Consider the following 27,169-nt stretch of genomic DNA (forward strand, 5'->3'; position numbering starts at 1 on the left):
GCTAAAGCCCACAGTCTTTCAAGATGTCAAAAATATTTTTAAAGTAATTAATTACCCTCTTGATTCTTAGTGGTGGAGAATACTACCAACAAACCTGGGCAAGTTTCTGAATTTTGTCTCATCAGTGAAGATCTGTCCTGGGAAAGGCTCCCTGCTGGTTGATGGGAACTATTTTGTGGGAGCAGCTCACAATCACAGGTTGAGAGTATCAGTAGCAGAGAGCTCCAGTAGCCACACTTGTGAACAATTCAAGGTTATTGGTCTGGTCAGCCTTAACTCCAGTGCTTGGAACGCTTGTCTATATACTTAAACCTCAATAATCTTCCCAATTATAGACATTATCTCTAGACTGTGCAAACCTTTGATGACATTTTATAAATTACAGTTTTTTGAGGTAGGGCTAACTCAAGCTTTTAATAGTGTTCATTATGCAGTTATTTAGAGAACAATTTAAAATCCTGTACTCTTGTTTCTATGGTTTTCCCCAAATCATTGGTTGAGTAAAAGGAATTAAGTATCTGCAGTTAAATCTGTTTGTTGTTTCAGGTTTGAAATATCTCCATTCAGCTGGCATTTTACATCGAGACATTAAGCCAGGGAATCTCCTTGTGAACAGCAACTGTGTTCTAAAGGTAGCTTTTCAGTTTATTTAAACATGTAAGAAAAAATTGGAACGTCAAGGCACGTTTAAGAACATGTTTTTGTGAAAGAAATGGTTAAATTTATTTTCATCACTTTACCAAAAATTAAAGAACCCAGTGTTCTCTAGCAATATCACTAGTCATGGACATAGTAACTAATTTGTAGTCTTGGCTCATGGTTTCTTGGTGATATTTTGCACATGTTTTGGAAACATTGGAATTGGAATTTCAGTGTGACTAGAAATAAGAATAGAGAAGGTGATTTCTTTTCAGATTTTTCTATTATAAAGGAAGTGTATATCAGAAGAAAGATTGGAAGACCAGTAAGCGTCTACTTACGTAAGAATCAAGTGTGGCTTTTAAGAAGACTGTCTATATGTTTTTGCACAGCTAACATTTTTATATGCTTTTTGACTGAGGCAGCAAAGTAGGGAAATAGAAACATTTAGAAGTGAAAATACTAAGCCAGGAAAGGGTCCAATGTATTTCCACAGTATACAGTAACCAATTCTCAGTTATCCCTCTGAAGGGGTATTGATTACAGGATTTATTATGGTTAGCAGCCCGCAAATCTCAAGATGTCAATTTCAGTTTTTTATTCTTACCCCAGTACCATCCCCACCCCATTGTCTTTTGTTAGAGTGGCTCACAAATAGCAAAATCCACATGTGTACATACACCCTACCCCTAATAGAGATGTGTATTAGCAGAACTCCTAGTGAGGGGCCCACCATAGTTTTCCCTATCATAGAAATTAGAGATAAGGGCCTTCCTAGAGCTGAGTCATCTCTATGTAAGCAAATTAAAGCTCCTCTTATTTTATGAGTGGCTAAAGTATTATATGGTGCTTCAGTCTACAGTAAATATTCTTAACATTTCAACTGATATATTTGAAAAAGAAAAGAACTGTTTATAGATGTTGTCTTATTTTAAACATTTTTTAAACATATTTTAAAGACTGTCATTAGTACTTAGTTTGTTGGCAAGCTAAACCTTAAAACCAAGTATATAAATGAATTTCAGGGTTTTTTTGTTGTTTTTTTTTGCGGTACTTGGGCCTCTCACTGTTGTGGCCTCTCCCATTGCGGAGCAAAGGCTCCGGACGCGCAGGCTCAGCGGCCATGGCTCACGGGCCCAGCCGCTCCGCGGCTTGTGGGATCTTCCCGGACCGGGGCACGAACCCACGTCCCCCGCATCGGCAGGCGGACTTTCAACCACTGCGCCACCAGGGAAGCCCAAATTTCAGTTTTATCTTAAATGCTTTCTTTAAACTGTGGGCCAGTTTTCTTCAAAAGCTGATGTTATACTGCTTTTGAATAAAAAATTTCCCTTCACTCTTTCCTTGAAGAACTCTGTTCCTGTTTTAACTCTAGAAAGATTTAAAACCTATTTTTCACATATTCCCTGAAAACAACTAATATTGTAGTTCATTCTTTTGTTTCCACAGAAAATTAATTGTCCCAAAAACCACTAAAGTAAATATTCCTTCTATAGGTCATTGAGTTCATTCCCCTGCCACCATCACTTTTTAAAAAGAGCCGTAGGGACTTCCCTAGTGGTCCAGTGGTTAAGACTCCACGCCCCCAGTTCAGGGGGCCCGGGTTCAATCCCTAGTCAGGGAACTAGATCCCACATGTGGCAACTAAGACCCAGCACAGCCAAATAAATAAATATTTTTAAATAAAAATAAAAAGAGCTGTAACCTATCCCCATAACCTATTTTTATTCTTAAAAAAAAATTAAGACTGTTATAGTCAGGGACTTCCCTGGTGGCGCAGTGGTTAAGAATCCGCCTGCCAATGCAGGGGACACGGGTTCAAGCCCTGGTCCAGGAAGATGCCACATGCCGTGGAGCAACTAAGCCCGTGCACCACAACTATTAAGCCTGTGCTCTAGAGCCCGCTAGCCACAACTACTGAGCCCGCGTGCTGCAACTACTGAAGCCCGTGCGCCTAGAGCCCGTGCTCCACAACAAGAGAAGCCACCGCAATGAGAAGCCTGCGCACTGCAATGAAGAGTAGCCCCGCTCTCCACAACTAGAGAAAGCCCATGCACAGCAATGAAGACCCAACACAGCCAAAAATAAATAAATAAATATTTTAAAAATAAATAAACCCTGGTTTTAAAAAAAAAAACCTTAAAGTCAGGAATTCTTTGTCCTATTCATACCAAGTCACTTTATGACAATTTAAGCCAGTTTCTTCTTATTTCAGTTTCTGGTTGGAGAACTTCACAAAGCATTTGTATAGAATCTGTCATGCTTGACGCCATTAACTGCTTGCAGTCCATTTTCCAAATCGTTATGGTATTGTAACCTCTGGCTACATGAATGAGTAACTAAAAGAAAATGTCATTTATGAATAAACAACATACAGATGAGAACAAATTGAAATTTTGCTCTGTTCCTTTAACTTGTCTTAGCAGCCTACTTTTAAAAGCCAGAGTAGAGTGCCAGTCTACTGATGCTAATACTCTCTTCTCAAACGTAAAAATGCATAGAAAATAATTATGATAAAACATTTTTTAAAAATTAACGCCCTTTCAGATTGTGAATATATTTTGTTTACTATTAGGCACAAAACAGATAATTTTGCTGGAAATCGAATATCTTTTTGGTTATCTGACCATATAAGCTTCTTACTTTGAATTTAGCCTGTCTTCCAGATAAATTGCCAAAAATGATTCCAGATCTGTTTTATAAGAGAAAACATTTTCTGCTGGGTAGGTGGTTGGTTGTTTTTTTTTTTCTTTTTAGTATAAATACAAGAAAATTAAAGTAGATTTAAGTCCTTTCCTCTGGTTTTATTTTGTTTTAAAAGATATCCTAAAATTTTTTGGCCAAGTAATAGAGCGTTTAAACATTATGTGTTATTTGAACACTGGCCTTTGGGAGGATTTGAAAAACAACATATGCCTTTCTTCCTTTTTGGTATAGTTTTTCCTGTGTGATCTGGAAATTTACTTTCATTTTTAAGTTTTAAAGATGTTGGCTTTATACTTCTTCATCCCCACATACAAACATGAATTCATTTGATGTGACCAGGCATAGTACATTCAAGATAAAAAGAGAGGATTGCCAAAAATTAGGGGTAAAATTTGTTTTCTTTAAAGCAGTGGTTTTCAAGTTTTTTTAAGCCTCCAGACCCTTTTTTCAAATGAAATATTATGCTGGGACCTCAACTTAGAAGACAGATAAAAAGTGTTATTTTTTTGGGCTTCCCTGGTGGCGCAGTGGTTGGGAGTCCGCCTGCTGATGCGGGGGACGTGGGTTCGTGCCCCGGTCCGGGAGGATCCCACAGGCCACGTGGCGGCTAGGCCCGTGAGCCATGGCCTCTGGGCCTGCGCGTCCGGAGCCTGTGCTCTGCAGCTGGGGAGGCCACGGCAGTGAGAGGCCCACGTACCGCAAAAAAAAAAAAAAAGTGTTCTTTTTGTCCCTTATAATATTGACTCAGAGTTAATCAGTGAGAACACTGGAGCTTAGATGGTCATTACTCTTTTATCTCATCCTCAGTGCTCCCAGTTTTTGTTTTGGTTGCCCAGTATCAAGAAAATCTTAATTCCTGAAAATAAGCAGAAGTTGCTGGTGGTGGCACTGCTGCTATTTACTAACAGCTCACCTTGCAACCTCCAAATACTTTTCACTTAAACAGAAGGAGCAAGAAAAGATTTATTCCTAGGTCTGCATGTAAATTAATCAGTCTTTCTCATTTACCATTATGTCTCCAAGTTCTAGCATACTGTCTAAAATATAACAGGCACTCAATTAATTAAATGTTAATGGTGTGAAGAAATGAAGGAACCTGTTAGCATTGTTATTCTACAGTGTGCTACATTTTGACATATTCACACATTTGAGTGTGTATTTTAAATAGATACATGTGAAATTTAGGTAAAATGTTTACGGAACTCCTGAAGTACCTCCTCAGAACTGGATTTAGCAGGACTCCGTTTGAAACCCATAGCTTTAAAGAAATTTTACTATATATATTCCATTGAGATAGTGAACATACGGGAATTTCCTCCAGTCTAGTGGTTAGGACTTGGCGCTTTCACTGCCGGGGCCCCAGGTTCCATCTCTGGTCGGGGGAGCCAAGATCCTGCAAGCCATGTGGTGCGGCCAAAAACAAACAAACAAAAGATAGTGAACATAGTTAGCTCAGGAGGTCTTCAAGATTTTCCTTGTAATATCTTCCTCCATAAGCCAGCCTTGAAAATAAATTAGCTTGATTTGTTCATCAAACCTAGAAGTATGCATTCAGCTGCTTTTTGTTTGTTTAGTTAGTTCCAGTTGAAAACAGATGAAAAGTGAAAAGCATATCTTTACAATACATCATTTTATATAGAAATATGGAAGTTTGAGACTTTTCTTCCCTTTCATCCAAATGAGATCAAATTATGTTGACACAAATATATTCTGCCTATATCATTGAAAACTTTTCAAAGTTCAGAGGTCTATCAAGATTTTAGTTTTTTGTTATTTTGTTTTACTTTTAAACTTGTAAACATATTTGTTTGACAATATTTTGATAATCTTTTCTATTTAGATTTGTGATTTTGGATTGGCCAGAGTGGAAGAATTAGATGAATCCCGTCACATGACTCAGGAAGTTGTTACTCAGTATTATCGGGCTCCGGAAATCCTGATGGGCAGCCGTCATTACAGCAATGCTATTGACATCTGGTCTGTCGGATGTATCTTTGCAGAACTACTAGGACGAAGAATACTGTTTCAGGCACAGAGTCCCATTCAGCAGGTATGATTTCACTTTAGGCTTTAGGAGCTTTTCAATTCTGTTACAGATTTAAAGGAAAAACCATCTTGCACACATGTCTTGGGCTTATTCATTGTACTGTCTAAATTGCTTTTAGCAAATTCAAGTTCACTTAAAATTCAGAAAGTTATGAAGTTGAAGATTACAGAGATATTGATTTTGCAACTTATGAGCCTATTAGAGGGAATGTTGACTTTATTACATGCACTGATGCATGGCAGCAGACTCCGATGTAACAGTTTGCGCAGGTGTAATCTTCAGTGGTTAGAGGGCCTCTGTTCTTTCTAACTGAATGGATCTGACATGAAAATGTATTGGGTGACTTAATGTACTTACACTTTGTGCTTAGAATATAAATTTTAAGTGTTGACTTCTTTAAATATGAACATTTAGAAACCTTTCTAACTTTTATTGAGCTAAAATATTTAAATGTGGCAGAGAACATCAGGAGCTGATTAAACTGTAGCTTCAGGAAACCATTCCTGATATTATACTTTAACTGTCCGTCTTTATAGCTAATTCATTACTACCCATATTTTCTTTGGGGTAATTCCTAAGTATTTTTTATTCATAAATTTTAACAGTATTGTTTGCGTGAGAATAACGTAACAATGATGAGTCAGGCCGTAGAATCAAATTGGTGGGTTCAAATCCTAACTCTGCCATTTGCTATCTGTCAAATCTTGGGCAAGTTAAACTGTTCCTGAGGATTGTTGTGCAGATTAAATGAAGTAGTAAAGCTGAAAGTAAGGCCTGGGGTCTAGTAAGCACTTAGTAAACGTTAGCAGTTGTGATGGTCGTGGTGGTGGTGTGCCAGGGTGTGAGGGATACAGCCATATAAGACAAAGCTTTGTGAAACTTTCACATGAGATAGAAAATAAGTATACCAATAAATATAATCCCAAGTAATGATAAATTCTATGAAGAAAAAAATTAAACCAGGTTAGGGATAGAGAATGATGATGGAGCAGAGCAGTGCTAAAGGACTCTTTGAAGGGATAACATTTGAGGAGTGACCCAAGTGAAATGAGGGAGCAAGATACCGGGAAGAAGTATTCCAGGAAAAGGGACAACCAGAAGGTGCCTGGACGGAGGTGAGGCCAGCAGCATACCTGGGACAAAAGGGACAACCAGCATAACAAAGCCCTTTGAGGCAGGAACAAGTGTGGCGTGTTGGAGGCATGGCTTGATTAAGGAAGAGTATGTAAGAGATGAGGTCAGAGAGAAGGAGCCTGACCATGGAGACCTGATAAGGACTTTGGATTTTATTCTATCCAAAGTGTGATGGAAAGCTCTCTGTTTTTGAGCAAGGGTTTTGAGCAAGGGAGTGTTAAGATTTTGATTGATCACATTTTAAAAGATCACCCTAACTATTGTGTATCTTTGTAAATAATTCATGCACCTGACCAAAAATGAAATCATTTCCTTTATGCTCTATCTACCAAGAATTGTTAACTGATACATTAGAAACTATATATGCTCTGATCAACATTTAAATCTATTTCTCTGCTATACATTCAGTCTTTTTGTTTAAGTTTACATCTTTTAAAATTGATCCTGGTGATAAAAAATTATCATATATAATCTAATGTTGGATACTATTGATAATATTCACTTTACTATTCAATTTCTTTAGAAGGTAGAGCTTAACAGACTTACCTGTAAGATGATATGTCATATCTGGACATAAGCTGCCATACAGAAAAGCTTAAGTAAAAATTAAGATGCTCAAATACTATGTATTGAACAAGGATCTTGGGTTGCTGCTGAAAAGAATGTACAAAGGAAAGTGTGAAGCAACTGAAACGGGATTCAAATATCTCATTTTCTAGAGAGATAGCATAGGTCTTGAGTTTACCAGTCTCATGTAGCCACTGAAGTCTCCTTCACATCTATCAGTCATCAGTGTATTTTGGAGTGAGAAATCAAGATCTAAAATGAAAAAACAGTCTAACTTCTAAATGGAAGTAGATATTTTCTGTAGCATTTTCTCCTTTATCTTCGAGAAATAAATACCCTATGTACTGTAGTACCAGCAGACTTCATAAAAATGTTTCTCATCCGTAGGTCTGACACATTTTAGACAACTTTCTCAATATTTCCATTTGTTTTCATGAGCCAGTCATTTCCTTCGGCCTTTAGTGTAGTTGTTAGAGGTCCAAAAGTATCGCCAACACACTTTTCCCAAAGAGCTTTTATATAGAGATCTTTTATTCTGTGCAAAACAAGCTACTTGAGAATCTCTATTATCCTGGAGGGCAGTGATACTGATGGCTACCCCATAGCTTAGTTAAGTGCAGAAAATAGTGCTTTGTATTTGGCAACCCCAGAACCAGGAAAATAAGTATCCACTGGATAAGAATTTTCCATCCTGGAGGAATTAGAATGAAATGTTATTGCTAATTGGGTTATGAAATTAGAACAATCATAGCACTAAAGAAAATTGTTAAGGTAGTTTTCTACCTACAAAGACTTGTTTGTGAGAAGACCATTTTTATTGGTCTCCTTTATTGTGCACAGCTAATTAGGTGTGGCCTTATGCGGTGTCATAGTTTTCTAAATCACACGGTTTTTCGCCAGTATAAGAGATTTCTAGCATAACCAGAATGTAAAGGGTCTGCACTGGCCCAAACTTAGCTTTTATTTCAGGTGTGAATGTTCTGAGTATTTACTAAATCACAGCTGCCTGGTTTGGATTAGCTCCTCGATGAGCCTGAATCCGTTTGAAGCATCAGAATCCATTGATTAACTGTTTGAACAGAATAGTCATTAGCCGTCACTGAGAGTGCAGTTTGTTTCTACAAGGATCATAGAGGCTGCGGTATCAAGACATGGGGCAGGCAGATGCAGACCCTAAATTACTATAGCCTTAGAATGCCATGCTTGCCAAAACTATTTTCTCTATTTGTATCTTACAGATTCCTAATAAACATTTATGTTTGTTTGTTTGTTTTTAAAAAGGCCAGAAAGTGAAAGTAGAGGCTCCTACCAGTTAATCTGGAAGTTGCCTTAATATTTTTTCCCCCAAATTTGGTCCTCATCTCTAACGCTGTGATTTAAGAGTAATGAAATGTTGTTTCCATGAGCTTACTGTCCATCTGTACTTCATGTTTCCTCGTAGTTGGATTTGATCACAGATCTCTTGGGCACACCATCACTGGAAGCAATGAGGACAGCTTGTGAAGGTGCTAAGGCACACATACTCAGGGGTCCTCATAAACAGGTAAGAGGAGAGAAGGGCTCTGTATTTGGTAACCATCTGTTTGGGCAGAGTTTTCTTCCAACAGAATAATGAAATGAGAATTTTTAAACAAAAGCATTACTTGTAGGTTTTATTAATTTTTTTATGTCATGGCCATAAGTAAGAAAATGTTAAAATATTTGTCAAACCCAATAGAATATAGTAATTCCCAATGCTATAGGAAAAAGTAAATATTTCTGTAGCACCTTTGCTGATAAATGACCCCTGGCTTTTGTCTCCTGGTTTTTGATGTGTCCGGGAAAAGTTACTGGGGGTGGAGCTTTGACCTCAGTACCATAACCTAGTGCATGTATACTCAAGATATACTTTCCACATACTGAGCCGAAATACCTGGTATCTCTTATTCCAGCCAGGAATGTGAAGCTGTTTCTATTGCACTCTTGCCACTAACACAGAATCAGATGTGAATGTTGTTAGAAAAGAAGTATGAAGAGAGATTGCCAGATTTGCACTGATCAATATTACTTGCAACCAGCCAAGTCACTGCTGAGAAAGACAAGATGGTTATTATCTCCACCCTGTCGATTTAGCAGCATTTTTTAGAAGCACTTTCCTAATCTCCTTTGGACAAAACAGCTTAATGATGTGAAGAGTGAGTAAGGGGAATACTTTTCCTAGGAACAACAAACCGAAACAGAAGAGAGAAGGCTTGAACAGGAAGACTCGGCAACTAATTTTCCTGGGCTTTGCCTTGCTTTCTTTTAAACTGGGCATTTAGATGATCTGATTGATCATTAGAAGATCTGGTTGATCTAATTGATAGACCAAATGACAGACTGAGTTTGACAGTCCTCTCAATTACCTGCCAGACATTTGGTCAAGGCCTTACCTTTCCCTTGTGGTTCCCTCTCTGTGATTCTAGTGACTCCAGAGCTTCCATTTTGACAGGCAAAAAGGGCAATGGGTAAAGTGTGTTATCTTCTAAAGCCAGCCTGAACTAGTAAATGTAGATTTACTACTAGAGATGTAGGTGCTGGTATTTTAAATAGCCCCCTGCTGGTTACATCCTTCTGTTGCATTTAGTTTAGAAGTATAGAATCATTTGGGCCCTAACTCCCTTAGAAGAGCACAGTAAGTCTTAACCTAGAGGAAGGTTCTATATAAATAGAAAGAACTAACAAGATCTGTTATGTTCAGTTTACTGGCCAGTATCAGGAATATTAAACTATCAATACCTGGCACATATACCTTCAAAGCAATTTTTTAAAATTTTGTTGTATATATGCAAGTAATATGTGAGTACATGTAAAATAAAAATTTTACAGAGAGTTAGTCATCCATAGCTACCCCCACGCCATCCTAGTCTCTTCTGGATTAATTTTAGAGTATCTTTCCAGACATATTTTTCTATGCATTTATTTACATAATTTGTACAAACAGAAATATGTACTATTATTTGTTGGGACTTTTTAAAAAATATACATATACAGGAGAACCTTATTGGCTATCTTCTTAAAGTCACAGATTACTGCCTCAAATTAATATACTTGTGTTGGTTTATTAATATACATATTTGCGCGTGGCATCAGTCAGGACTCTTTCCACTGAGACAGTTAAAACTGACTTAAGCAAAAAAGGGAACTTACTGGCTCATATAACTGAAAAGTCTTGAGCTACCACTGACTTCAGGCTCTGCTGGATTCAGGTAGTCAAGTGATATTTCATGCCAGGAATCTGACTCTTCTGTTCTGTTTTCCTATGTGGTGGCTTCATTTTCAGACAGGCTTTCCCCCATGTGTTTGCAAAAATGGAACCAGTAGTCTAGCCCTGCGTTCTATTAGCATATCAATCCTCAGGAAAGAGCTTTCCCAAATAGAGCCATAAAAATATTTGGAAGGTCTCTGATTCCATTAGGAATGTATTTGGTTATGAGTAATAGAAAACCTTGCTTACAGTGGTTTAAAGAAATAGAAGTTTATTTTTTTCCTCATATCATGAAGTCTCAGAGGTAGGCAGTCTGGTGATGGCATAGCAGCTCAATTATGTCATAGAGGATTTAATTTTTTTCTTTCTCTCTGCTTTTGCCATCTTTAGAATATTGACTTCATAGTCTCTTGCCTATTGCCTCATGGTCACAAAATGACTGTAGCTTGTCCAGAAATCATCCATATTCAAAGGGAAAAAATGGAGGAAAGAGGGAGCGCTAGCACTATCTGTTCCTTTTATCAGGAAAGCAAAAGTTTTCCCAGAAGCCTGCCTAGCAAACCTTTGCTTATATGTCATTGTCCAGAACTATGTGATATGTGGCCTCCGAGATGGCAAGAGAAGCTAAAAAAAAAATGGGTCTTTTCTATCCCAGTTAATAAAGGTAGATAAGGATAAAAGGATTGGAGGTGTGTGTTAGCTTATCCATTCCATTGTATGTTCCTGACCTGTATTAACTGTGTGCCCATCCTGGAACCAGTCGTGGTGCTCAGGGGAATACACCATATGATTGGCCAGGCCTGGGTCAAGTGCCCATCCTTGGAGTTCAGAGATTGAAATCAAGCCCAGCCAAACCACTTGATCTGAGAGTGAAAAAGGGAGTGGTTCCCTTAAAGTCAGGAAACGGGGGGCAGACAAGAACACTATATGGCATTTTTAACTTACTGTCTCTTTTCCACAACTCAAAATCTTAGCTGCCATGGCCCAGGGATCTATTAAGGGCAGATACTTGTTGAGGCACCGCCGTTTTGGTAGGATTGAAAAGTCTCTTAACAGCCCTTAGTCCCTTTGTTCATCTCTTACAAGGTTTAGATCTTCATCATTCCTCAGATTGTTCTCAGCTAATTGTGTCAGAAATAGGTAAAGTATTTTCACTGAGGTGAAAATGGTCCTGTCCCCTGACAGGGACCTTATCTTACAGTTAAGAGACTCAGAGTATGGTAGAGAGTTCATTCAATTCAAACTTCTTATGTTTCAATTGGGGGTTTCTTTTATATAATCCCAAGAATGCTTACTAGAGTGCACTGTGCATGGTGCAACTCAACGCTGCTGACTGAGGAGCTCAGCTTCTCTGCTGCCGGGTGAAGACTGTCAGCAATATCTAACAGGCCCTGTGCAGCCTGGCCGGTGCTGCCGGGGTGACCACACCCTGCAGTTGGCTCACGATGACTGTGGCACATACCATCTAGGGCCTCTTGCCCGGGCATAATGGCTGGTAAGTTAGAGGGGAAGAAAATGGAATTAGAAATGCAGCATTTCTAGTATTGCATCTTTCCTGTGGAGCCAATGCTAAATTATTAACAGGTGTCATTCTAGAGAGGTACTGGCATGACTGAACTGACTGTTTTTCTCTGTCCCTCTTTTTAACTTGCATATATAATATAAACACAGGAAAGGAGAAAGCATATCAGATGACTGTTTAGGCTGAAATGAAACTTAGGCTTATTTTTAGTGTATTTGTTGGGGTATACTTCTGTAAAGAAAGATAATATTGGGGGGGGGGTGGATTTTAAAAATTTCAGGTAGCCTTAAACATCCACTCTTGATTTTCACAAGCTCCCCATCCCATACCCAGTTGTCCTTGAGTCGTAAATTTTGCCTTCTAATTTGTCTTATATCCTCTATTCAGTGGCCTCTGGAACTGTTTGTTTATGTGTTTTCCTTGCCCACAGAGAGGTGTTATTCATCTTTGTTGTCCCAGCACCTAGCTCAGGGTCTGGCACTTGGTGGATGTTAGATGATCAGCAGTGGTGGTGGTAGGTAAGCAGGTCTGTACTTGTGCAGTCTAATGGATGAGAAAGCTAAGGTTCAAGGGACTTATCTGAGTCTAGTGATGGCAGAGTTAGAATTTGAAGCCGCGTCTTCTAGTACTCATTCTAGTGTTCCCTTCCCAATAACCTGCCTGCACCACAAAAATGGGATGAGGGGTAGATTCACTTTGAGAGTGGAAAGAAAAGAATTGCTTATGGAGAGACATTTTGGTCAGTAAAAACTGACTGGAATTTGGCTGCCATCCTGCACAAGCCAGTGAAAAAAAGCACAGCTATTCACAGTCAAACCAAGAATCGGAATCTTTTAAGAATATCAAATTACTTCATTTTACACAATAAAAAAGTTCTTATGGAAAATATATGTAAATTGTAAGTTAAAACCTCTCCCCACACTCTCCACAATCCCCCCCTCCTTTATCTTGACTAATACAAATAATTTCAGAGCTGTCATAGATTTACATATTTTTAGCAGGAAAACATGTAAATGCATCAAGGAGTAGTAAATTGGTCTACAAATATATATATATGGATTTTAGGGGTTTTTGTTTTTGGTCGCACCCCACAGCACGTGGGATCTTAATTCCCCAGCCAGGGATCGAACCTGTGCCCCCTGCAGTGGAAGTGTGGAATCCTAACCACTGGACTGCCAGGAAATTCCCATCTACAAATATTTAAATGCCAACTATATATGGGTTCTGTGCACATAATGCTTTTTACCTATAGTAATCCTATCAAGTGTCATGCAATTTTAGAACTAAAGTAAACTTCAGTGATCATTTAGTCCAACCTCCTCATTTTATACTTAAGGATACTGAGATTCAGGATGTTGATTTATCTAATTAGTTAGTAAACTAGAACCCCCATCTCATCTCCTGTTACTCTTGATCCTGAAGAAAACATCTGTATGGTGAATAATTACCTCCTGATGATTCTGAGGTGTCTCGTTGTTCTTGTAGAATTTTCCTCTACGGCTTAACTGAGGGAAGGAGGCAGATATGTAAAATACTTGATGTTAGTGGTTATCATAGTAGGATTCTAGGCCCGTGATTGAGATATAAGGAGACCTTTTAGTGTTACTTGCGTGAGAGACAGTGCAGTGATGCCATTCACCTGCTCCATCCCCTGACCCTCCAAGCAGCGAAATAAAAGCTTTATAAGCTCTGTGGCTTCTCAGGTCATTAGAGTCATCTCCCTGCCTCAGTGCAAGAGGGTTAGATATAGGCATGTGGATATGCCTGCCACTTAAAAAAGACAGTTATTGAGTGAGTAATCAGTGCTAAAGTGGTGTCATCCTTTCTTAGAAGATTCTGTAAATTCCTGAGTGTCCTAAGGCTCCTTTAGTGTTTTAGCAAGGTAATGTTGCCGTAAGACATAGTTCACATGCCTGCTTTGCGCAGTTTACTTGCATGTAGCCAAGGTTTTAAATCTTCTTTTCTCCCATCCTTGGGCGTGTTTGGTCTTCCCTTCTTGCCAAAGCGTGTATGATATAAGGCTAACAGGAGCTCCGTATTTTCAGGATTAGCTTTCATTTTTCATAGGCTCTTCTGTGCTCTGGCCTACAATGGGTAATCATTGCAATATAAAATATGCCACTGAAAGTCAGTGACAGTTGTTGCTTTTGAAGACTGGTTAATCAGGGGAATACTCATTTCCTTTGAGTCGAGACTCATGTGCACTCACCTTTTGAGCTGGGTACTTACCTTGTCATAAATTGGCTGTATTCCATATCTACTTACACAAACACTCACTTGCATATTTGAATTCTTTATTTTTTCACAGCCATCTCTTCCTGTACTTTATACCCTGTCTAGCCAGGCTACACATGAAGCTGTTCATCTCCTTTGCAGGATGTTGGTCTTTGATCCAGTAAGTAGTGTTTGTTTTTATATTTTTTTAATGAATTAAAAATATGTGTTCTAAGAAAAACATCCTGGCTTTGAATAGATGGGCAATGTAAATAATGACTTTTTTTTTTTAATAATGACTTTTTAAAAGATAAACTTCAGCCCCCAGTTCCATGTGTATCATGCTCACCCATCACACACAAGTTTGAGTATTAACACATAAGAGTCTAGGTGAAGAGAGATAAGGAACGGTACCATCCTTATTTATCTCGATATTTGTAAAAGGAGTTTGACACCAATTCGAATTAGGAAAAAAAATTTTTTTAACATTATTTGAAAAAAATCTGCCCATTGTATTGCGTAAGGAAATATTTACTCTGGGTTGTTGAAATGGTGGCTTTTCCAAATGCCATTTCTAGACTTGACTCTTCTGGGGCAAAGTTCAGCTCTTCGTTTATTCATTTGTCCAAAGAATATTCATTATTCGCATCTGTGCCAATAACTGTTGTCAAAGAAGACTAAAAAACGGAAGCATTTAGGAAAGAAAATTTTACTTGCCGAGAGTACATGGAAGTCACCAAATACAAAATACAACAGATATTTAAAGGGGAAAAATACCCACAAAATTACCAGTTAAGTTTACATTGGTTTGTTCATGATGAGAAAACAGCAACTTTCTCACATGATTATTAAATCCACAGAAGTCAGAACTATCTTCAGATGTCAGCATAACAAAGATGAGGGATAAAAATGTTTTGTTAGGAAGTCCAGGTTTGTGGGAAACAGGGTTCTGTTATTTGGGGGACCAGAACCGATCAGAGTGATCAAGTTATTTTTATTACATCTCAGGGTGCAAAGTGGATTTTCTGTTTGGTTGGTGTTTTTGTTTTCCTTTTGTTTGTTTACTTTGGCATGTGAGTGAGGTACTTAGTGATATGGGAAGCAAGACAAAGTGGCAGTTCTTGTTCCCACAGTCTCTCCTTGTGGTCAAGTTCCTGCCATTAAAGACAGTTTCAGCCACATAATTTGCTGGATGAGCTAGTGGTTTAGTGTCATTAGTTTGATATTTTATTTCACAAGTTTATCTGCGTAGCTAACAGGAGATGTTGATTAATACATAGAGACCTTTTGTATGGTTAACAAAACTAGAGGCACATGAACTTCAGGTTTCAGAGGTAATTTCTGTCTGCCCATTAAGGATTTTCTCAAGTCCCTGAGGTTAAATTTACTTTTCTGTGTCAGAAGTATGTTATTTTCTTTATTAGTTCCACTTAGATTAAGAACGAGGAACTGTGTAATTCACCTGTACCAGGTTTTTCCCGCAGTACTTACAGCTGTTGGGTATCCTCTTTCTCTGAGATCCCATGTTTATTTATGATCCTGACCTGCCAGGAGCTCATGGCTGGAACTCTAAGGCTGGAATTTCCTGAACTGTACAGCGGATACCACGCATATTTCCTGGGAGGCCTTTTAGACATCAGTTCTACATGTGAAATGTAGTCCTTATTCCTTAACAGTGGGATTGTCACACCTAATTAAATGAAACCTTTGGTGTGGTCATAGTTACAAATTAGATTTATCTATAAGAAGGAGATATGATTTACCTGGAATTTTTTTCTGACATATGCTTACTGAATTTAGTTTATGATTGATATTAAGGATTCTTTTTCTAGTTCTGAGGGTTCATTTAGAAATAGATACCTTTTTTTTTTTTTTTTTTTTTTTTTTGGTGGTACGCGGGCCTCTCACTGTTGTGGCCCCTCCCGTTGCGGAGCACAGGCTCCGGATGCGCAGGCTCAGCGGCCATGGCTCACAGGCCCAGCCGCTCCGCGGCATGTGGGATCTTCCCAGACCGGGGCACAAACCCGTGTCCCCTGCATCGGCAGGCGGACTCTCAACCACTGCGCCACCAGCGAAGCCCTAGATACCATTTTTAAAGAATGTTTCATTCTGGTTTTAACCTGTTAAATTTGAGGGTTAGTGATACATTAAGAAGAAAGAAATGAGGGTTTTATTACCTCAAAATAGTGATGACATTAAACAAATCTCCAGAGACCGTAATTTATGTAAAGGCAGTAAACAGTTACAAGCAATATTTTTAAAGCACAACAATAATTATTAGGAATTTAGACAATTATTTACTTTTTTCTCGACAAACAAAAAAACACTGTTATCTTGCATACACATCTTCCTATCATCACCCATTCTTTTACGTTCTTTAAAACAATACATATGTACTTTAACCCAAAGGTATTTGCACATCTTTTTTAACTGTTTATTGATGGCTACTCAATACTGTATTAATGAAGAGCCTAGGTATATTAAAATTATGTTGTCCATATATCCAAAGACCATTTATTAACTCAAATTAATGTTAGTAAGGTCTTATTGTTAATTAAGAATTAGGAGATTGAAATTTTAGTTGACTCATTAAGTCTTTATGATTCGTAGCATACAAAAAACTAATTTCTTTTTAGAAACACATTACCTATTATGATTCGTCTCATTTAGTTTAACACATAATTTGTAATTCCATAATCTTAGAGTAATATTGGTTTATCTGACCAGCAAAACCAGTAGGAAAAAAAATCAAATTCAGAATGATTAGGCTTTTTATGAGAAAACAAACCTAAAACTTATATAAATGAGAATATTGTATTAGCGTTATTTGTACAGGTGTTTTTAAATTTTTATAACTATTAACTCAGACTGATTTGTCCAAAGAGTCATCTTGTATACAATTATCTTATACAATTATATACCGGATATTAAAATTTCTAAGTTGTTTAAGAGAAATATTTTGCCTACTTTGTAATCTAGTAATCAAGTAATAGTATTATTTTAACTCCCAATTAAAGCTTTTTTTAATCTTTGAGTTATAACTTGAGCAAGCAAAAATTTCTAAAGAGCCAAAATATTTTATTCATAAGGAAGAAGAATGTTTTTACATCTTTCCATTGCTTTTTATATGTCTTTAATGTGTTGATACTGTTTCTAAAAGCCAGTTGCAATAGGAGTTTGCTCCATTTGATTTTAAGAGATCTCATAATATGATGTATTAACTCGCCTCAGAAGTATACGAAGTACATCCATTTATATTTGTAAAATGGAAAATTTAATCACTTATTCAGAACTAGAAGAGCCAATTTTGATAAAGTAACAAAATCTAGGATATAAACAAGTGAAGTGTCCATATCTATTACAAATGTTGATTACTTAAACAAGATGTAATTAAGACATAGAGGACATAATTATGCACCATCAATTCCTTCAAAAGAACATCACTATTAAATCTGAGAAATTTTGTGATTTTTTTTTCCTCAATTTAACAGGACAGTTTTTCTTTTCAGTGTTCATACCCCTTAAAAAACGAGTCTCCTTTCTTTAGCCGTGTTTCAGAAGTCCCAAAGAGACCTTAATTTGTTTAGAGAAATGAAAGTTGATCATTGCATGCTAGGGATTTGATTTACTTTTTGTTCAAAGGCTTCTCTTAGGTAAGACACTTTAGAGGACCCCATATTGGTGCACAAGGAACATTCAAACACAGAGCGTGCCATCCATAGTTAGGAAAACACCAAAATCTCTTCAGCTTTGCATCTGAAATTTCAGGAAATACCAGCGTTCCCAGACGAACAAAAAAGACTAACAGTGAAGCCAGATTCCATCTGCTGGTGGCAGCTGACAGGGGCCCAATTTCTGACATCTGCCACCTGACAGAAGTGACTTAATGGTCATATGATAAAATTAAAACCCAGATTCAATCACTGCTGCCACCAGTTTGGACACGATCAGCCATGTTCAGTCAGAAACAGAAATAGACTTGGCCAATAACCAGATTTAGTGGGCAAAAGCCAAAGAGCTCAGTCCCACACGTGAGACTGGCCAGAGATGCTGAGGACTGAGAGGGGCCCAGACCCAGGCAGGGTGTTAGACCTTGATCCCAGTGGAACCTCTGGGAATAGTTGGACTCATTTAGGAAGAAAAGGAAAAGTTTAGTTGCTAAGTGTGCTAGTGAGTCAGACTTCAGAAGGGCTGCATCACCAAATACAAAACATGACAAGTAGCAAAAGGAACAAAACCAGGATTGTGAAGCTTACATTCATCTCTTCATGGTGGATAAACAGCAGCTTTCTCTTGTTATTATCATATCCCAAAAGGTCATGACATGCCTTTTAACATTAGCATAGCAGAAAATCAGAGATAAGGTGTTTTTAGGGAATCCAGGTTTATGGGAAATATTTAACATTTTATTACTTGGGGGACCAGAACCAGTTGCGGTGATCCAGTTATTTTTGGTTTGAGTGCAGATGGTTTTCTTTTTTTTAGTTGTGTTATGTGAAGTGCTGGATCATATTATAAGCAGGGCAAAGTGTCAGTTTGTGTTCTACTCTCTACTATTGAGTCATCCTTAAATCAAAATCCACCTTCTCTCAGTAGTACTTACATACCCACTGAGCTAAAAGGAGGGACAGCTTTTTTCTTTTTTTCATGGAGAAATGAGTTTAAAAGTTTATGGTTTATGTAACCTGAAACTAGTATATTAAGTGTTCTGATCTGAAGAGCCAGAAAACCCCAGGCTGCTGACACTCACCCTGGGCTGGATATTAGAACATGGCATACAGGCCATTCATGAGCTGATGCCTACTCCAGCAGCTTTCAGAGAAGCTTTTGCCCAAGTTGATTTGGTATCCAAGAGGATAAAAGTTTCAAGGAGCTTTGTAAAATTGCCACCATGATCACATCTCTTCTAAACGCTGAGACATATTTAGAAAATATAACTGTTATTTTAAATGTAAATATATCCCTTCCAAAGCATTACATATTTGAATGTCATGATATTTGTCATTTTTGACCCTGCATATATCTATTTCAAGGTAAGAACTTTCAGGATCTTAGCAGGGTCATTTCTAAGTGCTTTCTGGTAGCGTATGGTGGTTTATCACAGTAGTTTGTTGTCTTACGTCATATACTCCCTCTACTGCTATGTTACCCACCTCCAAATTCAATTACTGTCTTACCCTCACCGTCTGCGATTATCCCTTTACACAGGATGTTCCATAAGTTAAGTATAAGCCGTGTAAAGCAGTCACTGTGGCTCGTGAAAGATCCTGTGTGGACAGTCATGTTTATCTGCAGTGTTGATGTGCTGGTCTCTAAATTTGATTTCAGTCCAAAAGAATATCCGCTAAGGATGCCTTAGCCCACCCCTACCTAGATGAAGGGCGACTGCGATATCACACGTGTATGTGTAAATGTTGCTTTTCCACCTCTACTGGAAGAGTTTATACCAGTGACTTTGAGCCCATCACCAATCCCAAGTTTGATGACACTTTTGAGAAGAACCTCAGTTCTGTCCGACAGGTTAAAGGTGAGTTTGCTTTTTTTGCCCTCCGCCAGGTGGGGTGACTGGTAACATTTTCTGCTATGTGGCTGTGTGGAAAGCTGAGCTCTGGATGGAGATCAAAGCTCCTTTATATGTTTGTTTTACAAACTTGCATACAGCTGTTTGTCCGGAGCACATATGCCAAGAAAGCTGTGTGTGTTATAAAAACACTGATTTTATATCCAGGGGAAGGTCCGGCAGAGGAATGAACATTTTGTTCTTGTTTTCAAAGCTGACTGACTTAGTGTGACTCAGTATATTTAATATGTATTCACTCAGTGTGATTTCATGGAATGATACATATTGGACTTTTTTATATAACATGCAAAGTTTTTAAAAGGATAAACATCCACTGAGGGAATCACTCCTTGGATGATGACAAGAAGGGGATTTCTGATAGTCTGCTCATAAAATTTCCTGACACGATCTCCTACTGGGGGGGCGGGTAAAGACATCCAGAATTCTGAGTGGTTCTAAGTGTTGCTCCAGGACATTTTAGACGAGAGTCGTCCCCAAAGTGACCAGCCTGAAACTATGTGCCTAAATACCAACTGAGGTTTTTTAAGTGATTTTCAAAAAGGCAATAATTACCAGCAATTTAGAAGAGATCATTTATAATGCCAACCCAGTGGAGTCACTCTCAAATTTATAGACCATTTTACACCTTCCACTCATGGGGTTTCCAACCCCCGTAATGGCACTTTGGGGGGTTTTGCCTACGTTTAGCAGCACCTGTCATTTTGGTTTCAGAAAAGTTCCACTGGATTCTGCCTGATAGATGACATGTGTGTTTAACTAAACCACTAGGAAATGCCGTTCAGATGCTGACTAGAGTTAACCTGAGAATCCACTGCTCCCAGGCCTGCAAATTGGCGTGGGTTGTATGATATTTGTTTTCTCCACAGAAATTATTCATCAGTTCATTTTGGAACAGCAGAAAGGAAACAGAGTGCCTCTCTGCATCAACCCTCAGTCTGCTGCTTTTAAGAGCTTTATTAGGTAACTATATGGATGTAATTCTGACTTTCTTGTTAGAATTAAAAGGATGCCATTGTGAGTTTCTCATTCAGCATATTTCTGGTTTTATTTAGATTAGATAACATAGATAATAGGTCCAACAGAAAGTTTCTGTTGTGAGTTCTGGCTTAGTCAAAAGCATGTTAAAAATGTAAGCATTTGTTCTTACACTAGCTCCAGTTCACTGTGGCTGCCTTGGCAGTTCCCCAGATGCCCATTACTCTGCCTGGTCAAGTACGTGGGGACCTTCCTCTGCCAGCAGCGCGGCAGCCACTGTCCTGGAGTTGCACATGGTCCTCTCAGCTCCCACTGCCATCCCCACCACCTTAATAATAACCGCAAGCAAGAAAATTCTGTTTTATAGGTGGACTGCTGGTGTATCCTGTTTAAAGAGAAACCAACAGTCTTACTGGTTATAGAGCTATAAACCTCCTTCAGAACCTAGAAAGCGTCATTCTCTTGATCTCTCTTTGTCCTTACCTTCTCCATCTCTTTTTCCCTAACTCCTTGTATCAATCAAGGTCCAGTCAGGAGAAAGAAACCACACCCAGTAATATGAACAGGGAAAATTTAATAACAAGCATTAACTAGGAAAAGATGGTTAACTACTAAAAGGCATGCAAGAGGATTCTGAAGAGTCTGAAGTAGCAAATGCGGAAAGGAAGTACTCCCTCTGGACTGAGGGAGAGTGAACAAGGGAGAAGTTGAGAACTTAGAGGAAGCCCCTCTACCCAAGGCTAATAAGATTTGGATCTCTTTGGAGAGGAGCCACAGGAACACAGCATGATGGTGAAGAAACTTTACAAAAGGGGTGAGCAGAGCTGATCCATCAAAGAGCCTGCTAGGTGGAGAGAAACTTGCCAGAAAGTTTGGGTAGACCAAAGCTGGGCCTTCCAAGGGAAAAAAAAAAAAGAGGCCTTGCAATGCCCTTTCAGCGCCCTCTGTTGACAAAGATTATCATTGGGCCTGTGGCGAAGGAAAAAGGTGAACAGGGTCTGGCTCAGGTATCGCAGAGCAGCACGAAGGGAGGCTTTGATCTGAGAGGCCACACGCTTCCTGCCTGCCTGCCTTTCCTTTTTCCCTCTCCTCCTTGCTTGTCTTTCCCTTCCCTTCACTTTCCTTTTAATTGGCCTTGATATAGTGTTGAAGCTGATTGAATTTATTGAACCAAGGTCAAGAATTTTTGTTTATAATTTTTAAAATCAGGTGACTTTCATTCCTTCCATGTATTTTTCTGTAGAAAGAAGGAATTAAGTTGCCTTTTTACTTCCCTGTGGTTTAAATTACTTTGTTTTAGTATTTTTCCCTAAGAGTCAATTAGGTGTTTTAATACCTTACAGGTGCAAGTTATTCATTATCCTGGGCCCCCAGGAAGCAAAGTGACACACATCCCCCTCAAGTCTATAATCTTGGCAACATTAGATAGACATGTGAAATAACTGATAAAACAGATCTGTGGATAACAATTGCTAAATGATTATCAATTAAAACTTGATAAAAGAATGCTTATGAGGCTCATTCAAAATAGGTCCCCACTTAAAATCACCTTATTTTGAGAAGCTACTTTTAAATGGATAATTCTGTATCCTTTAAGGTTATCTTCCCGACTGATTTATAGGCATTATTATTTATAATAGCTACCATTTATATTATGAAGTAGGCACTGTGAAAAACATACATTATCTCATTTATTCATCACAATATCCTATGAGGTGGATAGCATGCCTTTCCAGGAGAGGAAAGATGAAGGAATTTGCTCGGTGTCATACAACTAGTAAATGATGTGTTGCTTTCAAGCCCACTCATTAGCTACTGTACCATATCACCTCACTATAGATACAGATCCTTACATGAACAATTTGGAACAAATGCACCTTTAGAGAAGTGAAAAGAAACAAATAAAAATCCAGGAATGGACTTTACAATTTTTTTTTAAAGGAAGGGGGAAAACAGGCACCAGTGAATTGCCCTGTTGCCTTTTGTGGTGCTACAACCGGTTCACCGTGTCTCTCTTCTCTTCCAGTTCCACTGTTGCTCAGCCGTCTGAGATGCCCCCATCTCCTCTGGTGTGGGAGTGACGGTGGAAGATAATGTACTACTGAAGATGTAATGTAGCTTTCCACTGGAGTCTGGGATTTGCAATTCTGGAGGTTAATCATGCTTGTACTGTAATTTTACTAATGAAGTTTTAAATTAACAACCACTACTTGTATGATATGAATAATATTTAGAAATGTTACTAGACTTTTAATCTTGTAAAGTGGTTGTGCTTTTAGAAGAAAAATATTTTACCCAGAGTTGCACATGTTTTATGAATTTAGTGCAGCTGTTATGGCTCACCTCAGAACAAAAGAGAATTGAACCAAATTTGGGAGTTTGGGGTTTTGTGTTTTTTGTTTTGTTTTTCTTTTTTAAAATGAAGTGAGATTGTTCACACACACACACACACACACACACACACACACACACACAAAGGACAGTCATACATTTTGATATTTGAGCCATTCCTGAAAATTTGGGGTTCTCTAAAACGAAAGAATCTGGAAACCTTGCCTGCGACCAATCATGGAGCCACGTGAGCTGATCGTGGCTGCACCTCGGGAGGGGGGAGGGGGGAGGGGCATGCCACCTAATGATCAAGCCCTATAATTAGCTTCTCATTAGAGCCGTGACGGTGATGTGTGCTGTCTAAAATCCAATGTTGTTGGTAGAGAGAATGAATTTGTGACTAGGAGAGACTAAACTTTTGTTTTCCTTACCCAGTATAAATATATATATATATATTTAATCTATTTTTATTAGAAGTTTTTCTGCTCTTTCTTACATAAAAGAACCCCCAAGCATGCATCTTTCATGTGTGTAAATAATTCATTTCTGGGCTAATTTCAAAAGAATCCCAACATTGCTGTATAGAGAGAGAACTAGCTTGCACATTTTAGGTCTGTGAAATTTTGTGAGACTTTTCCTGCACTGGACAGTAAAAAAAAATAAATAAAAGACAAAAACAAATTAAAAAAAAATTTAAGCCACAAAAAAAAAGGCACATAGGGAATTATGTCAAATGTGTTTGTGTCCTTAGGCAAAGCTGTGGGAGTCTTGAAATGTCACAGTAGTAAATAACTTATTACTTTTTGACAAATTCTTTTTTCTGTTGGAACACTGAATTCTTCTGTGCATATGTATATATGAATACAAATTGAAGGCCTCTACCTCCTGGAGTTATACAACTTGGCTTGTTTACCTCCACATGCTGATGATGACTATTTTTTTTTTTTTTAAGTTCAATGTGGAGACTTGAAACTTGAATGTCCCTTCCAACTTTTATATTAAAAATAAAAAGACAAGAAAATTGAAGATCGTTTTTCACCTGTACAAGGAATACTAATGGATCGTCTTAAAATTGGTCTAGGAAAAACCTTGGTGTGTGTTATGGACAATTAACTGTTAAAGTTATTGTAAGTTATCTGTATTTAGCAGAGTATTTTCATCTTGAGTGATCTGAGCTGAATTTGAAGACTATTAATAAGTTATGTTTGGAAGTTTTAACTTCAATGAAGTAATTATTTGCTGTGAAAGAAACAAACATTGAATTACTAAACAAAGATGGTGCAATATCTTTGTTTTTTTTTTATGAGGCTCCTGAGAATCAACCCAACTGAAGCATTTCAATTCACTTGAATGAGAAACGTGTTTAGTATCAAAAGAGCCCAAGAAGACACTGGTGTGAAAGGTACAATCTCAGAGGTTGGTCAATTACCGTGGCACACTTACTGGTCACTTTGTACAATGTAGATTTGAAGTACAGTGGTGAAAACATTAAATGTGACATTTGAAAAAGAGGTGTCATCTGTTTTATTTCAACTCCTTTCCTTTATTTTCTCTTCAGTACAGCTTGTATCCTGAATTTGCAAAGTTTTGAGACATTACCTATTTATATTTCCATTTCAATCTTTGAGGTAATTAGTTGTGGGGTTTTTTTTTAATCTTCTCAGACTTTAGATTGCCAAAAACATATTGGAAACTTAGTTAACTGATGTGAAAGATATTGTGGTTTAAATATATGCAATTTGATTTAGTCTTTCCAGACTTTAGAGTCTAATCCAGTGGTTTTCAAACTTTTTTTAAGCAAAGAATCCTATTTTCATGTGAAATCAATATAATGGAGTCCATTATATTAAACAAAAGTGAGCTGCTCTGGATGCAGCAGACTGCTAAGGGGGCTTGACCCCTGCCTCCTCTTCCTTTCTGCCTCCTGCCCCTGGCATCCCAAAGGTACCTCCAGCTGAAGAAGCCCCAGCTGGGTGCTGTGACTAAGACCTGATACCAAACTGCCTAACTTCAGAATACTTTCCCTGAGACTAGATAAAACAGCATTACTCTTGGGGTTGTAGGTGGTGTGTGTACTTCTCCCTATCTTTTCCTGATTTAGCAAAATGAATGGATTTTTTTTTCCTGACATGGGAGGAGTTGACTGTTATAACTCATATAAATCAATACGAATACAAGTATTAGTTTATTTTATCCAACAAACTTCTGAAAACCTACTAAGTGCAATAATCACTTATATGGAAGCCTTGTTAATATCAATAATGCTTAAGTAAGAAAACGTTTTCATCACGAGAGCATTAAGAAATAACTGCACGTATAACACTTTGAAACTAAACTTCTTCACAGATAAGTATTAGAGAAAACTTGCTGACCTGTTCCCACTAGAACCTGCTCACCTAACCAGGGGATTATTTCTTAATTTAAAATTATTGATAATCGCAAAAATGTGGAGTTTTCTACAGCCAGTAATCAGTATGAACAGGTAAGTCAGGGCTGTAAGCAGCTACAATTTGTTTGCCATTTAAGTGTAAGAATCCAGAAAATGGAGATAATCTCTTGAGGTGGCGCATAAGATTTGGAGTTTTTATTTCATTTTTTCTCTATGGTTAAGTCATTTTAAATATTACTCTTATATTAAAATTAAAATACATTAAAGAAGACAATGCATCACTTGCATGGATTTTTAAATTAAGACAGCTTTGGGGGGTGCTGTTTTCTACTGTGTTCTAGTAATGTCTAGGCAGCATGGTAGTAAATAGACACGTTTAGAGTCTTCCCTGCAGTGACTCTCCACCCCTCCTTCCTTAAGTGGTCTTTCTTTGGCTTCTGAAACACACCTGTTTTTCTCTTTTAGGGGCTACAACTCTCCCTTACAGGCTCCTTCCTCTGCTTAAACCTCCCATGTTTGTGTTCTCTGGGCTAGGGATCAATCCTGGGTTTTCATCCAACTCTAAAGCCAAGGGTTCTTGACTTGGCTACTTGGTAGAATCACCTGGAGAACTTTCAGAAATTTCAAGGCCACACCCCAGAATCTCTGGAGGCAAGGTCAGGCATCAGTTTTGTGCTGTGGTTTTGTTTGTTTGTTAAGTCCTCCAGCTGATTCCAATGTGCAGCCAAGATCCACTGCTGGACACTCTCCTTGTGACCTCATCTACCCTCATGGCCTCGTTGACTGTAAGAGAATGACCCCAAATCTCTTACCTATATACCCAGATTTTTCTACTAGGTGTCTGTTAGAAATTTCTACTTGGGTATCTTACAGGCACCTCAGCCATGTCAAAAATGAAATTAATAATGGTTTTCCCCCGACAATTTTATTATTATTAAATCATTCTCACTTCCCCACTAGCTCTTTTTTTCCCCTTCCTAGACGAGCAAAATAGTTGAGGTTTAACTATTTCATGAGGAATTGTGGAAGGGAAAGGACTGGGGACAAGGGGAGTAGAGTTGTACACTGAGCCGGGCTCCTCGTATTAGGTTAGGACCAGTGCCAGGGTGGTGCTCCTGGCAGCACAGCACCAGGCTTTTCTTTTTTGGCAGGTGAGATGGAAGAGAATGACTCCAGCTATAGTGCTCTATCTGCTGCGTACGCCTCACCCCTCAACTCTGGGCTTCATCATCCACCCGCTTACATCAGCCCGAAATCAGGGTCCTCCTCACTCCCATCTCAGTTCCAGAATTCATGCACTTTTTACATTCCATTCTTTAATGTACTTTTATCTCAATGTTTTAAATGACACAGCATGAAGGAAAAAACAAAGTAAAAATTTTCCAGTGAATAAGTTAAATGCTATTCAATCTTGTTTTCCATTTTGGAAATCAGGGCTGAATGGAAGAGACTGATACTACTCACTGATTTAACATCCAGTTTTTCCTCTCTCAGGTTTAAAATATTTTAAGAATCAAACACAAGTGATAACATTTTCCCCTGTTCTTGTGACTTTACCAACGAGTGAACAATGCCCAGATACTTGGAAAGAAGTAAATTACAACGTTTTCAGGTTGCTGTTGGTAGAATTTTTAACAAGCGGACCTTCTTGCTAAGAGGTCAGTGTTTATGCAAGGTAGCCGACTTCAGAGGTCTCTGAAACAGCAGTCGGTCTCCTGTCTCAGGGAAATACTCAAAAGATCTCTAAGTAGTAAAGAAAGCTGGGTTTATTTTTACTTATGTTTTGATAATAATACTAATTTTCACAGCTCATCATCCTTACAGCCAACTATTTTTAT

General features: G+C 38.2%; 1 protein-coding gene across 2 annotated transcripts in view; it reads left to right on the forward strand.

The window, feature by feature from the left end:
- NLK (nemo like kinase) overlaps positions 1 to 24,451 on the forward strand; it is a 146,394-nt gene extending 121,943 nt beyond the window's left edge. The window contains exons 5-12 of one of the 2 annotated variants that reach the window (XR_004481974.2): positions 547 to 632; positions 5,186 to 5,395; positions 8,535 to 8,636; positions 14,150 to 14,236; positions 19,384 to 19,582; positions 20,503 to 20,596; positions 22,638 to 22,764; positions 23,895 to 24,451. Coding sequence is in view for 1 of the 2 variants with exons in the window: in XM_004267148.4 (XP_004267196.1) it covers positions 547 to 632; positions 5,186 to 5,395; positions 8,535 to 8,636; positions 14,150 to 14,236; positions 19,384 to 19,582; positions 20,503 to 20,596; positions 22,638 to 22,692 (833 nt within the window). In the remaining variant the exon portion in view is untranslated. Of the gene's footprint in view, positions 1 to 546; positions 633 to 5,185; positions 5,396 to 8,534; positions 8,637 to 14,149; positions 14,237 to 19,383; positions 19,583 to 20,502; positions 20,597 to 22,637 lie in introns of both variants that reach the window. The other variant, XM_004267148.4, reaches the window with a different exon arrangement.
- The last annotated feature ends 2,718 nt before the right edge of the window (positions 24,452 to 27,169 follow it).

Source organism: Orcinus orca, chromosome 19, assembly GCF_937001465.1.
Source record: "Orcinus orca chromosome 19, mOrcOrc1.1, whole genome shotgun sequence".
NCBI classification, from domain to species: domain Eukaryota; kingdom Metazoa; phylum Chordata; class Mammalia; order Artiodactyla; family Delphinidae; genus Orcinus; species Orcinus orca.